We start from the raw sequence: 17,084 nt of genomic DNA, 5'->3' as shown, positions 1-17,084 counted from the left end.
CCATTTTTACTTTTTGCCTATGTATATATTAACTTTATCGTGATTTTTTAACTTTTTTTTTTTAAATCTTTTTTCAGTTTCCAAGAATTAAAATAAGACGAAAAGTAAATCGAACCATCGGAGCTAAAAATTTGTAACAGTTATTGACGTTGGATCTGAGACCCATTTAATTTATGTTAATTCGTGACTAGAGGCACTATTTAATTTGAAGAAAAATGATATAATTCGTATAAAAAAGAATGCCTGTATATAAATATTAAGTTTATTTTAATAACAATAATCTCTCTCTCTCTCCAGATCTGTAGATGTAACATAAAATAATTGAGTGAGTCTAACAGACAGATAATTCTTAGAACTAGAACAAGATAAAAATAAATTAAATTGAGATTAAAATTACTCTATATTGGTAGACACGAGTACTAATCAATGATTAAGTTTATGATCAATAGAGGTTTAATTGAAATAAAAGGTATTTTTATTTTTACACTACTAAAAGGCGTTTACACGTTTATTCGATAATTGGGAAAAATTAAAAATTTGTGGATTTTTCAATAGGATTACGAGATTTCCGTTAATAAGCGAGGCAGATTGATAGAAAAATTAATTTAATTTTTCAACAGAAGACGGTGCTTGAAAAAGATCATAGAACCTTTTGGAATATTCTATAGTTGCGTGTCTTGCAATAAATAAATTTAAATCGATCTCCAACGCAGGTAGGAGAATCTAGGAAGCGATTCGCATAAATCGGTGCTTATTAAACAGTTACTTTGTTTCCGAAACCAAGGTCTCTAGGAATCATGTATTGTTTAATCACTTCATCCGTTACTCTACTTTTCGCTTCTTGATGCGTGGAGACGAGTCGCTGTAGAACGTCGATCAGCTCTTTCTTTAGCTCGCCTGTCAAAATTTTCCCGCCGGTATAGCCCTGAAAAATAAACGTTATTTGTACATCGTTATAGTTTAATGCCTATCAATGTAACTTTTTAGTCTCAGTTTGACTGAACTTCTACCTTTTTCTAATTCTAAGAATTAGAAAGGGACGAAAAGTTGAACCGAAATTATAGTTAGGTCTACATTGGTGGAAATGAACATTAGCATAAAAGTAAACGATAGGTGTTCATAATCGATTCTTATATTTAAGACCAGACTTCATATTCGATTATGATTGGATAATATCTTACGACTTCAAACACTTGGTACACTATTGTTACAGAACCAATTACGGAGTGCTACGGTATTATTTTAAGACATTACTTAAGACAGTTTTGAAATAGGAATCGGCTATCAGCTAAAGTGCCGACTGTTGTGTCATTTATGGAAAACAATTAAAGTTGTATTTTATTCATGTCGCATTCATACACATTGCCAAGGACATAGATGACAACAATTGGCCGACAGCTTGTCTATCGTACACTCCTGGCTTTAGGCCAAGTACATGCTAGATAAAGTGTCGGCCAAGTATTGTGTTGCTTATAGAAAATCCTTGGCAATGTACATGATTGTGAATGGAATATGGTACAATTTTAATTGTTTTCCATATGTAAACAACAGTCGGCCGACATTTCTATCGTGCGACTTTGCCCCTAAGAGGTTGAGAAAGAATTAAAACAATTAACGCGAGACTGACTTTCCTAATTTGTTCCAATCGCTCGTCGTCTTCCAGGAAGAATCGCAGCCACTGATAAGATATGTCCACCTCACAATTGCCACCGAGCTGTCTGTGCTCTTCCACAGTGGCTTGACCACCCGAGAACGCATGCTTGTTAATCTTGTTTTTGATCTGCTTGGCGGTATCTGTGAGGAATATTGCCGTGTTGCTGTCGCTCGCCGACATTTTCGTCTTCGAGCCCTGTAACGCCGGGAAGAAGGTCGCATGCAACAACGCTGGTTTGGGAAACCCCAGCCTGGGCGCCACGTCCCTCGTCATGCGGAAGTACGGATCCTGATCGATCGCGCACGGTATCAGACAGTGCACTTTAGCGTCCTTGAAGATAAAGGGAAACGAACCAGAGATCGCCGGTGCCGCCTGCGTTGGTGGGAACGCGATCTTCGCGATCGGATCGCTATCGCCGAAACCGAAAATGCCCTTCACTTGGTTAAACGTCACGCATTTCTGTATCCTGATCATGTTCTGGTAAAACGCTGAATTGTTTCCTATGTGCTCCAAGTTGGAAAAAATAAAGGTTTTCTCGGGATTAAAGCCACAGGCGATAATGTCTCTTGCATTGGCATAGGCCAATTTAATAGCATCTTCTATATTTAGATTCTTCCATATAGCTTTCTCATCGTCCGTCAACTGTATGATTAATGGTACGTTGAAAACTTCTTGTAACCATTTACAGAACATGAAAGGTATGAGATGTCCCAGATGCATCGCATCAGAGCTCGGTCCTCTGCCTGTATACAGATAAAAGAGCTTTCCTTGCTCGTAAAGATTCAGAATAGTGTGCATGTCTCTGTGGGAGAAGAATATGCCTCTTCTAAGAAAGCAATGCGGTTTCTTGCCAGTGATCTTTTCAAATCTAGCTAATAGTTCATCATCTATCCTAGAACTTCCAAATCTTTCTGCAAAAAAAAAAGAAAATGTATTAGTCTACGAAGCTTAAGAGTATAAATGATTTGTAAATATAGTTCTGTTCTTTGTATTTGTACTCTTGTACTTAAAATAAAATACATATTTAAAGTTTGATAAAAACGAGATAGAAATCTACACAGCACACTTTGGTGTTTTCCAGCAAGAAAAATTTAGTGTAGCACGGCGATCATTTCATCTCAACATTGACAAACAATAAAGGATGCTTTCCAGCAAGATGCACAGATAACGCAGGATAACATAGTGAATTATTTTATCTTTGTTTAACATTCGCAGATAACACGCAAAGTCTAGAAGACATCTTTATGATACCCCTTTTAGACATGTCCTAAAAGATGATTTTATGACGTCTTTGTGACGTTTTTTAGACATGTACATTATCTGAGATTAGTAAACAAGAATTACTCACTTGTGTTATCCTGTATCATCTGCATCTTTTAATGAAAAGCACCTAATGATATAATAATTCACTGTGTTATACTAGGCCTATTTCTTTTAGCTGAACTTTTTACACAGTTTATATTTTTTTCTCTCTGCGTTGGGGAAAAAAAAGATAAAAGACCATGCAAGAAGTTCAGGTAAACAAATAAGCCTAATGTATTATTTATCTCTCGTTGAAAACGAGATTCATTAAGTCCTAGGAACGTCTCTAGGACAATCTTTGGAGGTCTGTGTTGTATGAAAATTTTAACGCAGTTCATTGCAACGATAAAAAAAAACAGGTATTATAACTCACTGTGCGCTTTGTTGCGAATATAACCTAAAAAATCATACAAAATCAAACACCTATTCCTCGCGTAAATTGTTCATAAATTTGCAAGGATAATTTGGCATCATAAATGACCCCTCGCAAGAGGCGCGACTTACTAATCAACTTGTCGTAATCGATCCCGGAATCGTTGACGCTCGTCACCGTCCACGGTGTCACGACGTCCTCGTCCTCGGCGACGCCGTTTAACACACGCTCTTGTACCTGCGCGTCCTCCGTCGTCATGTTTTCCTCGTTAGCGTCCCTTTTCTCAAATTCTGAACGCGGTCGCACGAAAATCCACGTGGGCAATCTGGCTCATGTGCGACACAGCTGGGGACACCGTTGCGGTTGCGGACAGCTCGATTCTGACTATTCTGAGAGGTTATGTCATCGTCCCGCCGTGCAAACGGAAAAGGGTACCGTTTACCTGACGATGCGCACGCAAGATGAATCGTCGCATCGTGAAATTTTCGCGCCACATCCCAATTGCCTAGGTGATGCAATCGTTAGCACGATTTCTCGTTTCTCTCGCGATGGCCGAATTCGCGAGAATAAAACTGCATGATTACGTATCGCGGTGGTTGACGACATAAGGCAGATTTTTATCGTTTCTGTCATTGTGCTGTCAATTCGCTTGGCAAGCAAAGATCGGCAAAGATCACATTCATCAATGCGCTCTTGGTGAACGCTTTCGCGATTCATTGCAGCCGCGTAATCGTTTTATACGATTTTACGCAAGAGCTACTCCGATTTCTTTCCTGCAGGCTTTGTATATAAAGTGCTCGGCGGTCTGATCGATGCGTCATCGTCATGTATTTCCTGACGTCATGCCACTTCCGCGAAAAAATTGCATTTCCTGAGGCTAGCAGCGGAACTTCGTTCGACAATACGCGTTGGCAATTCGCATTTTGTACTTTGCACGTGTCTTGAGTCACTAGTGACATCTAAGACATTCTTCATACTTCGATCTTCTAATTTAGCTAATCATGATTAATTGCAAAATCAATTTAACATCATCTTGAGTCTGATCTTACAATTAGATAAATCTTAAAATTACATTCAGTCAATGAAAAATCATTTAACATTTTAGAGATCATATTTGAGACGATATAAAATTAGGTAAACGTTACTTTGTCTCTTTTTCCTTCTCTGTGTTTAGTATCCACTTTTTTTAACTGAATTTGCATGGTTTAACTTCTCTTTTTCTTTGATATGAAGAGAAAAAGAAGAAAGATAAACCGTGCAAAAAGTTCCAGTTCAGTTAAAAAGAACAAGCCTTGTGTTTTCATTAATAAGATAAATATGTATCCTAATTCTATTTTCATTTGTAAGAAAATCTTAATGATTTTGTAATTTTTGTATTGTAAATATAAAAAATTTTGATTAGGATTAAAAGGCAACAAATATAATAATGACACAAATATTAAGGGTAATAACTTACAAAGATACATTTATTGAGATACATCTGTTTAGTAAGGTATACATAAAAATAGTTTGTAGGCTAAAAAAATAGTTCCATGTTGCTCTCCGGTATAATTTTATCTTTCAACTACTTCTACAGGTATCACGTTGCAACCCAAAAGGCCTTTGCCAACCCAAGGACGCGGGGTTAACGATAGAACAATACTATTCGAACCGCGTTTAATTTTTACATTGATCGTTTTGTATCTACTGTTTTCCACTAGCTTTCCAATGTCTGTTAAGGATTTGAAATTTCGGTAATGAACAGATCCAAATTCCAATATCAGATCCTCGACTTGGATGCCCTAAACAAAAAAAATAGCAGTAGCTTTCATTTCTTGTATCTAGTTAAAAGGTTTTGTACGTAACAAAATTTTAGTCGTAACCGTAATTCTGTAAACAAATTGACCAATTAGAGGATGCTTTCTATTTGGTGACACAAGCCGATTCAAATATCATTTTATCTTTCTTAGCATTAACCAAAATACGACACCTGTGTCAACTTAAATTATGCCACCAAATGGAAAGCGTTCACAGTTGTGATTATTTTTTTTTAACAAATAATTGATTACGATTAGTCAGTTTTCTATGGGTTTACAGTTATGATTAAAACTTTATTTTACGTATGCAAAAGTTTTAAGCAAAATGAGGCAATTATTAGTAAATAGACGTATTAAATTATAACAATTCAATTAGATTCATTTATGAATCATCCATGCAAAAGCATAGAGATAATGCGTACCGCAGTCTCTGCTGGCGAACCAGGTGAAACTAAATTCACCCTGAGGAAAGGCTCCAGCGCTTCTGTCTCTTGACTGTCAGATACATCAGATATCGGCTGTTCAGTCATACTTGCTCCTGCTAAAGCATGAACTCTGTGCAATCCCTCTTCTATCTTCCTCATCAAGTCTTTGTGATCGTTTGTAAGCCCTATATGACAACACAATGTTATTCAAATAAATACCCACACAGTGTATTGTTTTGCTTCATGTCACAAGACATGTATTTACGTACATATTATTTTGTGTCTCGTGTGTCTCACTTGATAAACGTTGATATCCTGCCTAGGATATCCCTCGGAATCTACCAGCGGCTCGTCCATGCCGATATGATTCTGTAATTACAGAATCAAGAATGTAATACGAAGCTTTCAAAAATCTGACAGATCATGCTGCAAGACGAGCTCGGTATTCCACCCGATGACAACGTCACTCTTGCGACTACGGTGTAAAACCAAGTGTGATACATACGGAATCTAAGACCTCTTTCAGCGCTCGTAAATCAGATTCAATCTTGTCTTTCTCCTTCATCAGCTGAAGAACGGCATCTTTAGCTTCCTGCAACTCCATGTCGACCACCATTTTCGTTTTGATCGTCCAGCGCTGGTCCGGCTGATCGCGAAACACTTTGGCAGGTATGTACGCGCGTTTCACAGGCCCTGTATCAAGAAATGATGAAAAAATTCTGTTGCCCGTATTCATAATCAGACCTTGTACTTAAGGCTTCCTTAAATTTATCTTTAGATGCTAGCAATCAATGAAATAATTCGTAGAGTATCTGAAGATAAATTTAAGGAAGCCTTAAATATAAGGGCTGACTATGACGGACATACAGGGTGTTTGATAATTAATGAAAAGTTTTTTGCATAGGGGCAAAATGGACTAAACTGAAAAGAAAATGTTCTTTGCCACTTTACAATTTTCGTAATAGTTAACAAGATATTAATTACTAAAAATTGTCGAAAATTAGTTTTCAATAATTTTTTACTCAAATACTACCAGCTTTACAGAAAACCTGCAAGAGACAAAAATTGTTTATTATATTCTCATAGAGCTCTAAGAATTTTTTCAGAATTTTTTGTCAAATTTTTAGTATTGCATTTTCTTATTTTTACCAACACATGAGAAATACGGTATTAAAAAATTCTAAAAAAATTCTCAAAACTTTATGAGAAGAAAATAAACAATTTTTGTCACTTACAGTTTTTCTGTAAAGTTGATAGTTTTTGAGTAAAAAATTATTAAAAATCAATTTTCGGCAATTTTTAGCAATTAATATCTTGTTAATTATTACAAAAATTACAAAATTGTAGAGGACTTTTCTTTTCAGTTTAGTCCATTTTGCCCCTATTTTTCATTAATTATCAAACACCCTGTATATTATTCATGATTTATTTATATATATTTACATATATTCGCACACACATATGTATATATATATATGTATATTTATATTAAAGGTATTATACTTAAATTATTTAATTTATTTTATATATACATTATTAATTATATATTATATACATAATTTATTTGTATATTTTATATAAACAAATAATATACATATTTTTTTTAACACGAGTGGAATGATTGACTTTTAATTTAATTAACGAGGTATTAAATTTATTTATTAACAGAATTAGTTTTTTTATTCAACATATATGAAGAAAAATTAGAGATGACAATTATACAAATTTTATCATAAGTGATTCTGCCGACTGAATTAATCATCGATTAAGTTAATTAGAATTTAATTAAAATCACCTTGAATTTCGTAGTATATATGATAATATAAAAAAGAATTAATTCTTTAAGTAAATTTTTAGTTTTTATTTGTGATTGCAATAAAATCTTTCTAAATCAACGTTGTTCTTAATGACGTTGTGCTTAAGAATTGAATATCATTACTATTTCACGATACCGTTTACGAAAAGTTACGTAACAAAAATCGAGCGTCCACATTTTTCAAATTTACGCGCGTTAAGCTGGCAACGTTGCGCGGCAAACTTCTCGCTGTGGAGAGGGCCACGCTTTGTTCATCTTCGCCGATGAATGACACGCGACTCTGACACGCGAAGCTTTAAAAAAAAAAGAAAGGAACGGAGCTGTCCGCGGTATCCGAACGTCAGGCATCTCGTCCAGAGTACGATCCCCGTCGTGGTGGGTTCCTTAACTCCCGGGTGGAGCGTGACGTGCGTGGCGGATCTTGCCAGCTATTTCCGGCGGCACGCGGCGCCGCTGACCGCAAGGTGACGTTTGCTGTTCGTCGAACGGGAGGTGTGTTGCCTACCGGAGCCGTATCGGGGGGCGAGAGGCGAAAAGTCTAAAGCATACGCACACGTCAGTCAGGTTGACGAAATTCAGCGTCGAAGCGCACGAAGACTACGCAGTTGGAGGCGTTTCGTGTCCTGGTTGTCCATTCCGGTCGTCGTTGCGGATCAACGAGATAGTAGGAAAACACTTGTCCCCTATTCAAGATTCCGTTCTCGCCTCCAGAAAGATGGGTCTCACAATCAGCGGCCTGCTCACCCGGTTGTTTGGCAAGAAGCAGATGCGGATACTGATGGTGGGTCTGGACGCCGCCGGTAAGACCACCATACTCTACAAGCTTAAACTCGGTGAGATTGTCACCACCATACCCACGATCGGCTTCAACGTTGAGACAGTCGAGTACAGGAATATCTGTTTCACCGTGTGGGACGTGGGTGGCCAGGACAAGATCCGGCCGCTTTGGAGGCACTACTTTCAAAACACCCAAGGCCTCATCTACGTAGTGGATAGCAATGACCGCGAACGTATCAGTGAGGCGGAGCGCGAGTTGGCGAACATGCTAAAAGAGGACGAGCTGCGGGACGCAGTATTGCTGGTATTTGCTAACAAGCAGGATCTACCTAATGCCATGTCCGCCGCCGAGCTCACCGACAAGCTGGGCCTTAATTCGCTGCGAGGACGTCACTGGTACATCCAGAGCACCTGCGCCACGCAGGGACACGGGCTGTACGAGGGTCTGGACTGGCTGAGTAACGAGCTGGCCAAAAAGTGATAGCGTCTTATCGTATCTGGTACTTTTAAGGACAGTTCATTCATCGTGTATGGACGTGAAAGACGGGCGGAGAGTCACTCGGCAATTTCCATCTTTGTCAAATTGTATCGATGTAACGTCTATCATGTACAGTTTAACAGTCGCTGCATTCACAATTGCTTACAGAAATTGATGCAATATATGAATCGAGGATATTATGAGCGCAATCTAACTCTTCATCACCGTACATGCGATTCGATTCGCATGGATTGTGCTCTAGGAACGAAACTTGTTTCATAGGAGCATCAGGATATAATAGATAGTCCTTGCGTCATTTATAAGAATATATATACAAAGGTTGTACATAGTACTAAGTTCTTTCATACATACTTAATATTTGCCAAGTGAATTTTAATTTTGCCTTTTTGATGTATTGAGTGATAAAGTATTGTTTCGACCAGCCGATTTAACTGTGCGGAGATTTATTTATTCATGTATTATTATATACGTGAAAAAAAAACCGTTAAATATCCTAATTTGTTTTCTATTTTGGTCTACGTCCGCTATTCATGAAGAATGATACAATGTATGTATTATGTGATGTTATACACAGATCGTTTACACTTTCTTGTTTTTCTAATAAATAAGTAAATTTTTGAAATATAAATCTTAATTGATAGCTTACATAAGGCTTTACAGATAAGTGAACAATTAACTTTAATATTGTGCGAAAGGAAATAAAACTTAACTACGGTTTATCAACCGCGATTTTTCTTTTTAATAACAATAGACACTTAAATTAAATGTAAGAAATGTTTAGAAATCGTCATAATAAATCCTAAACATACAGAAAGTATATAAATGTCAACCAATTTTTCTACCTTCTGAAAAGTCAAAATATGTTTATTGCATTCGTTTCCATTAATATCCAACGCACATAAAAAAAAATAAAGAAAATGAAAGGAACCAGGCGAGGAAACAGTATCCGTTTACTCGCTCATCAAAATCATGTATTGTCGTGTTAACTAAATGTACAACTTTTGTTACGGTACAAAACAGTACAGTAGTGCTACAAGTATCTACTGTATAATGTATAACGTATCAAACGATTTGTTAAAGTATGGTGTTATTCTTTCGTATATAGCACAGCAATCTATTTCATCTCTATTACGAGAAATATAGGAAATAAATTATAAGAAAGAATGCTTCTATTTACGAAATTTTATATATGTACATGGTCTTAAAATACAGTAAAAGTAGATAATCGTTGAAACGTTAGTGCGCGACGTCACTATATATATATATATATAATATACGCATATGTTCATTCTTTATAACTTTAACAGACTTTTTTTCAGTATCCTACATACTTTTCATAGTTTATTATACAAAAAAATATGTGATCTCCTGTCTATCACTGTCTCGAAGCATTATATCATTAATACAACCGTCTGTAAAAGCTCTAAGATATATAATATTCTTTTTCTTTTAATTTTAATCAATATTGCTTCGCAATTCACAGGTATCAAGTCTATTGCGAATAGTCAGCGCTAGTTCTATGCACATTTTGTTTTTAACACTAAGGATTGATTGACTCTTGGAATAAATATTACGTATTACACTCGTATTACGTATCGGATAAACGCAACGCAATAGGGTTTAAATCTTGGAGTACGATGGTATAAAAACAAGAGCGTTATATTTACAACTGTTTTCAGCAGTTGGGCGAGCGGATATTCGGCTTCCCTGAATCTTCCAAAACAAGAGCATGACGTTTGATGAGAGAGCGTAATTGACTCATTTACGTACCCACGTATTCTTCGGCGGCGGCGTATTACTCTTACCTAGAGCCGGAAAGTGATTCTCAAGAGTGTGACTGGACATATGCATTCTAAAGTCCGAGCCGTTCTTAAGAACCTGACCGCATGTGGCGCACATCTCTAGTCCCTTCGCCTTCCCGCCTGCTTCCCTCTTGTGCACTTTGAATAGTTCCTGTTGCTTCGCGATATCTGGCAACAATACCAGAAGCTCAGGGAATACGCTCTCGAAGGCGCTAGCGCCCATGACTTCGCAACAGTGTGTATAATACTCTTGGGCGTCGCAGGTACCACCGCGAAAGAGGCCGCTTACGTAACGAAACTCCTCGATTTTGTTCTGCTCCACGAGAACTGCGTTGAGCTTTGCCACCAGACACGTGTTCCGTTTCTGAAAATCGGGTGGCGACACGTAAACATGAGCCATATGCTTGCTGCTGTTATCCGGCAGAATAGAGTAGCTTTCGCCGGAACTGTTTGTGAACGTCAAGCCGTTACCACCATGCAATCCGTCAAGGCTGTATTTTATGGAAAAACCGGGTGGTGGTAGAGTTGGCGAAGAAAAACCAGGTGGTGGATTCGTGAAGCCTGGTGGTCTACTGCTAGTGCTACCTAAAGCGGGAAAATCTTCCATCCGATGGATATTATTGTTGGCGGTGTTCAAATTGTCTATCTTCAACTCGCTACGCTTCCTTTGCTTCTCTCCGTTCGAAGAACCATTGCCTCCACTTTCAGATTCCGTATTTATAACAGTCGTTACGCCTGAATTTCCGTCTACATTATTTTTGTTTTTTCTCTTATCCTTTTTATTCGCGTGTTCCGATTCCTTCGAGTTCTGCACGCTTGAATTCTTGTTATTATCGCCACTCGCACTGGTATCTTGCGTGACTCGCGAACTCTCCTTAGAAGCAACGCGAGAGTTGTCCGAGTCACCAGTACGTGCCAATTCGATGTCCTTCTTTGTCACAATAGTATTTATATTTGATTTGGAGCTGCCAGACTCGTTACCACTCGAACTGTTACCACTCGAAGCCTGCTTCGCTTTTTTCTTCTTCGTTTTACTCTTCGTTTGATCCGTCGTTGTCTTTGTGTTGTTGGTACTGGAAGTTTGGACGTTGCTGATATTCTGAGAATTCTGTCCCCACGATGGTACTACTGTGATCACCGATTGTTTTTTCGACTTTAACGACTTGGACAGACTTGGAAAGTCTTCGCCAGATCGAATGGGCGGTGCTGATGGTATCGAGGGTGGCGGCGCCACCTTAGACTTGGGCGTGTTTGCTGAAGCTGATTTCGAGCAGGTCCATTGCAAGACTTCCTTCCACTGAATCGAATTGGCAGTACTGGTAGACGGTTCCGAATTGCCCAAAGCAGGAAAATCAGAATCTATTGATAATTGTGTGGGACGTATTCTGATGTTAGGTCCGGATACTCTAGTGGTGACAGTGCCGTTGGGTTCATGGTTCACCTGAATAGAGACATTCGAAGACGCGGAACCTTTCTGACATTGCGGCAAGCCACTGGATCCTGTGGCATTGCTACTGCTGGAAACGCTAAAGTTTACCGTCTTTGAAATACTGGGACCGGTTGAATCTGGACCCAATGCCGGAAAGTTCTCGTCCGTTACCGCGAGCGGTTGATTCCTCACAGTGCTGCGAATAGTCACATTCCCTCTGCTTTTGGGTTGAGATAAGGTGGGAACGACAGGAATGGCACTACCACCTAACGTAGGAAATTCATCTGTGCTTTGCACATCGACGGACGGTTGTTTCGTGAAGATAGGCTCATTGTTAGACATGAATGAATTGGAACTGTTGGATATCGCGCCTTGCTGGTAATCTCTGGAACCATAATCCCTGCCGTTGTAACCGTTGTCCCTCGTGTTTCTCGACGTAGACGCGCCCAGCATACCCCTTCTGTTCATTCGATTTTCGCCACGAGGCGCCAAGGTAAATTCCAGTTCTAATGTTCTCGCCTGCTTCGCGGCAGCTTTACTCAACTGCTTGCCATGAACGCTGGCTTTGTGCGCCTTGAGATCTATGTCGGTCCGAAAAACACTCGTGAACTTTTCCTCCGCGCACACCCCCTCCTCGCATAGGTAATGTTCCTGTCGGAAATGGTCTCTGAGATAATCGTAGGAGCTGTAATACTGATGCAGACCGTCCGCGTCACAGAAATGACAATATAAGTGATCGCGTCTCAGATGTCGATATAGCTCGTCGTTGTCCATGTATCGCTGATCGCAAAATTCGCAGAGTGGATGACCCTTGTGACTTCTATCATCAACATCACCTTTCCTTCGATGAGTAGCTAAATTTGATCTTGTATAACAACGTCTTTCATTCGAAAATATCTGTTAAGAAGCAAATGATGAATTAATAGACACATTGCAATTGTTTATTTATCATTTGTCGATTAACCCATAACAGGAACACATATTTTTTGTAACGCTAAAGTATGTGTCCTTGAGATTCACTAACATTTTTTGTTATTGGTTTTAAAGTTGTCAACTGTACAAAAAATTGCAATACTTGAACTTATTGTTAGCATAAATGCTATAAATATAATTATATAGGATAATTATCTTATATAAACAGAACAAAACACTGTGAAAAATGAGATTGTAAAACATAAAATTGCTTCAAATCATTAATCCATTTAAAAAATAGGAAATAAAACGTCTCAAGATCACCAGGACTTACATGTTCCACAATTACGAGTTAAAAGCATGTTCAAACTCTCACCTTCAAATTCTCCACACATAGGTCACAATAATGTAGCTCATGTTGTTGTCGCATATGATCTTTCAAGCTATTGAAACTACTAAAGACCATCTTCTCTTTGCATATCGAACAGGTGTTGGCTAACAATTCAGTGAACTTTTCTTGAATATCGAGACTACTAAAGTAGATGTCATATCGGGTGTCTAGCAGGTTGGTATTGGTCAAGCTGTGGAAGGGTTTTATCTCTCGCGTGAACACAACTTTCGGCAGATCCTGACGGCAGATGGGACATTCGTTCTGAAGGCAGAGTACTCTCATCCGGGTGCTGCATTCGTAACATACAGGATGCTCGCACATCCCAATGCTATAGATGTCGACATTCTTGTAGCATACCACACAGGTATTACTGTTAAAGCTATCATTATTTCCAGACATCCTTGCGGCAGGAATTAAGATCCCTCTCGGTCACACTTTCGTAACTGAATACGTCTCACTAGTTCAAACTCTTGCTCAAATGTGAACAAGGATCTTTCCTACGACAATACAAGAGATTCGGTTGATTCTCACTGATAGGTCAGTTCCCTGTATTTGGGTTCCTAAAACAGAATACAACGTTAAGGACGGTACACTCGGAAGAGAGAGAGAGAGAGAGAGAGAGAGAGAGAGAGAGGGGGGAGGAAAGAGAAAGAAAGAAAGAGAGAGAAAAGAAGAGGTCGCGCATGACAAGGTGAACAATCTCGTTTAATCGCGAATCTTTCGCACGATAAGCTGTGATGACACGTATCAGCCTGCGGTCGACATCACGCGACGCAATCCACCGAAAATATATGGCCGTACCAAACTGGCTGAGAGTCCTCCGTCGGGATTCGTTGGGTTGGCTGGCTGGACACGATCCTCCGAAAATAGATAACGGCCGCGGAATTGGCAGCGGTTTCAGCAGATGGCAGAATCTGACGGAGCGGCCGAGGTTACTTGGAATCCTCGAATTTTAGGTTCTCACGACCAATGATCGGTCGAACGTTTCAACTTCCGCGACCGCGCAAAACCTCGTGCGCCGAGATAATCGCAGGCAAGAGAGAGAAAAGAAGATGGAAAGACGGAGACAGATGGACTCGGTCGAGAAAGGGTCCGACCGAACGATCCTACCTGCGTACTCCGCAATGCTCCGTACCTGCGGCACGTATATACATGTGGCGCGCCGACGGCAGAAGGCGCGGAAGCCGATAGAAATTACCTCGCCAATCCGGAAACTGCCGGAAACGTGTGCTGCGTGCGTGCCTCTCTCGCTTCACTCGATACACATTACACGATTACACCGCATATGCATTCGTAAACTCGCGTTAAGCGGCAGCGATACGTACCGGTCGGTGATATCCGTTACGGATTCGTCGTCATTTTTAGTTATGAAAGCGCGGGAACTAACGGAAACTTCTTCTTTCGCTAAAAAGAAAAGAAAAACGAAAAACAGCAATGTGTGTTTTAACGTCTGGCTCCAACGTGGAATCGTTTTACCGACAGTCGCGTGTTCTCTTGGTTTACCACGAGATGGAATGCCAGAATCCGTTGAGTAACAATTCTAAAGAAAAAAACGAATCGAAAAAATCAACGTTCGAAAGAGAAGGTGAACTGAGGTGAACCTTCGAATGATAAAAAATGCGGCAACGCACGAATATTTCGTTTTTTATGAAAATGTTTTGCGATTATTAGCGAAAAAATCATAATAAGATGAAGATGGTCTAACTAAAAGCTATTTTAGAAAATACCACAATATACAGGGTGTTCCGACCTTTTTTGTCAATCACTTTTGTATAGATAGAGCGGACTAAACTGAGTCGAAAAATCCTCTACCATTTTGCAGTTTTCGCAATAGTTAACAAGATATCAATTGCAAAATATTGGTCTTGAATAATTTTTTACTCAAATACTATCAACTTTACAAAAAAACTGCAAGAGACAAAAATTATTTATTTTCTTCTCATAAAGTTCTGAGAATTTTTTCAAAATTTTTTAATACAGTATTTTCTCATGTTGTAAAAATAAGAAAATGCAGTACTAAAAAGTTAATAAAAAATTCTAAAAAAATTTTCAGAACTTTATAAGAAGAAAATTTTTGTCTCTTGCAGTTTTTCTGTAAAGTTGATAGTACTTGAGTAAAAAATTATTCAAGACTAATATTTTGCAATTTTTAGTAATTAATATCTTGTTAACTATTGCGAAAATTGCAAAATGATAGAGGACTTTTCGACTCAGTTTAGTCCACTCTATTTACACAAAGTGATTGGCAAAAAAGATCGGGACACCCTGTATATATTTTTGACGATTAATTTTGTAATAAATTCTTGATAATGATTTTTTATTTCAATTAAACAAATTACTTAAAAGTTATTGCCATGTCAAGGATTCATCAAAAAATCAATAATGTAAAGTATATCGAATGACATCATTATGATTTTAAAGCGAATTCTGATATCATCTTGATTTCATTGCATTGTGTTTTTGTATTTTACTTATATTGTTAGGTATCAACCCAGATAGCACACAATATTTATAAAATATTTACAAAATATTTATAAATATTTATAAGATTTATTTTAAATATTTTTGTGGTCTCTCTCTCTCTCTTAGACTGCACAGATATCAGTAACATTGATTATAAATATTATGAAATATTTATTGTAAATGTTATAGTACAAATACTATGAAAATACTTAGGCCGGTATTCATAGTCGAGTCTTAAGCCTGCGGCACACGATGCTTGTTTTCCTGCTGGATTGCTAGCTGGATTAGAATCTTGCCACTGTATTGCCTGCGATGCTGGCACTGACAGCATCACATCCAATACGGTGGCAAGATTCTAATCCAGCTAGCAATCCAGTAGGAAAACAAGCATCGTGTGCCGCCGGCTTTATTTCAAGACCGTCTTAAGAGGATCCTAAAGATCTGTATTACCGACTTAAACACGTATAATTTTTGTATAACGAATACTCTTTTTCTCTTTCACGGATTGGAAAATCCTTTTCTAGGATTAAAGTATATGCATTAATACGTGTTTGTGAAGTAGAGTCTACGCTGAGAATGATCAAAAATTTCAAAATCAATATATTTTTTACCATTTCTTAGTGTAACATGGCGTCTCAGTTGTCAAGTCGTGACAACATTTGTTTGATATGAAAGCTTTGCAACCCGAACGTACGAAATAATAGTTCCCAAACACGTAATTTGCACAAACATACAACATCGAGTTCTTAGAATTAGATTTATAGCGTTTTCGGCCCGACCGGGTTTGCACCAACCTGGGTTGGATTAATGGCGTTTTGCGCTCTCCTATTGGTAGAGCGTGTGACATCAACCAATAGGAAAGATTAATCCAACCCAGGTTGGTGCAAACCCGATCGGGCCGAAAACGCTATTAGATGCTTATAATTTCGTGTGAATTTATATACTACGTATGTAGATTCTTAAATGCACGCTGAAATTTTTTTTTAGACTTGTAAGGCAAACTCGGCATGAACTACCCGGGGTAATTGGTCAGTTTCTTACGGCATAAGGCATAAAACACCTATTGTAGATCCGGACTAAGGCCGGTATTCATAGTCGATTCTTATTTTAAGACCGTCTTAAGTAATGTCTTAAGTCGCTAATGCGGCCCTCTGATTGGTTCATGACATCTTAAGACTGTACTTAAGACGGTCTTAAATATAAGATCTGACTATGAATACTGGCCTAAGTAATGCCTTAAGACTCTAATGCAGCCTTCTGATTAGTTCGTGACTTCGACGAATATAAAGGATCCTCTACAATAGAAGTCGTAGACGGTTGTGGAGACTTAAGTCGTAGAAAATTGATCAATCACAGTCGATTATTCTTCTCATATTCGATTGCGATTGATTAATTTCATATGCTGGATTCACACTGCATCCGATTTGCGTCGTACGACGCTCTGC

General features: G+C 38.5%; 4 protein-coding genes across 4 annotated transcripts; 1 reads left to right on the top strand and 3 right to left on the bottom strand.

Annotated features, from left to right (window-relative positions):
- Positions 1-511: 511 nt before the first annotated feature.
- TrpRS (Tryptophanyl-tRNA synthetase) lies at positions 512-4,155 on the bottom strand. The gene is made up of 3 exons (XM_018504666.1): positions 3,461-4,155; positions 1,628-2,565; positions 512-925 (listed from the first exon to the last, which is right to left on the bottom strand). Exons 1-3 carry the CDS (start codon positions 3,585-3,587, stop codon positions 755-757), a joined length of 1,236 nt encoding a protein of 411 aa, XP_018360168.1. The 5' UTR covers positions 3,588-4,155; the 3' UTR covers positions 512-754.
- A 627-nt stretch (positions 4,156-4,782) lies between these two features.
- On the bottom strand, positions 4,783-6,211 carry LOC108759320 (26S proteasome non-ATPase regulatory subunit 9). Its single transcript, XM_018504685.1, has 4 exons — positions 6,056-6,211; positions 5,820-5,919; positions 5,548-5,735; positions 4,783-5,110 (listed from the first exon to the last, which is right to left on the bottom strand). Exons 1-4 carry the CDS (start codon positions 6,164-6,166, stop codon positions 4,883-4,885), a joined length of 627 nt encoding a protein of 208 aa, XP_018360187.1. The 5' UTR covers positions 6,167-6,211; the 3' UTR covers positions 4,783-4,882.
- Positions 6,212-7,610: 1,399 nt separating this feature from the next.
- On the top strand, positions 7,611-9,229 carry Arf102F (ADP-ribosylation factor 2). Its single transcript, XM_018504708.1, has one exon. It carries the CDS (start codon positions 8,082-8,084, stop codon positions 8,622-8,624), a length of 543 nt encoding a protein of 180 aa, XP_018360210.1. The 5' UTR covers positions 7,611-8,081; the 3' UTR covers positions 8,625-9,229.
- A 216-nt stretch (positions 9,230-9,445) lies between these two features.
- Positions 9,446-14,356, bottom strand: LOC108759332 (zinc finger protein 598). The gene is made up of 3 exons (XM_018504707.1): positions 13,978-14,356; positions 13,162-13,736; positions 9,446-12,770 (listed from the first exon to the last, which is right to left on the bottom strand). The coding sequence occupies exons 2-3, from the start codon at positions 13,573-13,575 to the stop codon at positions 10,401-10,403; spliced, it is 2,784 nt and encodes a 927-aa protein (XP_018360209.1). The 5' UTR covers positions 13,576-13,736; positions 13,978-14,356; the 3' UTR covers positions 9,446-10,400.
- Positions 14,357-17,084: the final 2,728 nt, after the last annotated feature.

This window comes from Trachymyrmex cornetzi, unplaced genomic scaffold (genome assembly GCF_001594075.2).
Source record: "Trachymyrmex cornetzi isolate Tcor2-1 unplaced genomic scaffold, Tcor1.1 scaffold18, whole genome shotgun sequence".
Classification (NCBI taxonomy): domain Eukaryota; kingdom Metazoa; phylum Arthropoda; class Insecta; order Hymenoptera; family Formicidae; genus Trachymyrmex; species Trachymyrmex cornetzi.
The sequence above is the reverse complement of the archived record's forward strand: the minus strand, read 5'-3'. Positions and strand labels throughout refer to the sequence as shown.

Bases quoted from the DNA above. Each gene is read 5' to 3' on its own strand.
- TrpRS (XM_018504666.1), bottom strand. From the start codon at position 3,587: ATGACGACGGAGGACGCGCAGGTACAAGAGCGTGTGTTAAACGGCGTC. The intron at 2,566-3,460 runs GTAAGTCGCGCC...TTTTTTTTGCAG, and splicing joins CGATTACGACAAGTTGATTA to AAAGATTTGGAAGTTCTAGG. The intron at 926-1,627 runs GTCAGTCTCGCG...TTTATTTTTCAG, and splicing joins GATTGGAACAAATTAGGAAA to GGCTATACCGGCGGGAAAAT.
- Arf102F (XM_018504708.1), top strand. From the start codon at position 8,082: ATGGGTCTCACAATCAGCGGCCTGCTCACCCGGTTGTTTGGCAAGAAG.
- LOC108759320 (XM_018504685.1), bottom strand. From the start codon at position 6,166: ATGGTGGTCGACATGGAGTTGCAGGAAGCTAAAGATGCCGTTCTTCAG. The intron at 5,736-5,819 runs GTACGTAAATAC...GTTGTCATATAG, and splicing joins CACGAGACACAAAATAATAT to GGCTTACAAACGATCACAAA. The intron at 5,111-5,547 runs GTACGCATTATC...TTTTTTGTTTAG, and splicing joins GTTCGCCAGCAGAGACTGCG to GGCATCCAAGTCGAGGATCT.
- LOC108759332 (XM_018504707.1), bottom strand. From the start codon at position 13,575: ATGTCTGGAAATAATGATAGCTTTAACAGTAATACCTGTGTGGTATGC. The intron at 12,771-13,161 runs GTGAGAGTTTGA...GCTTCTTAACAG, and splicing joins TATGTGTGGAGAATTTGAAG to ATATTTTCGAATGAAAGACG.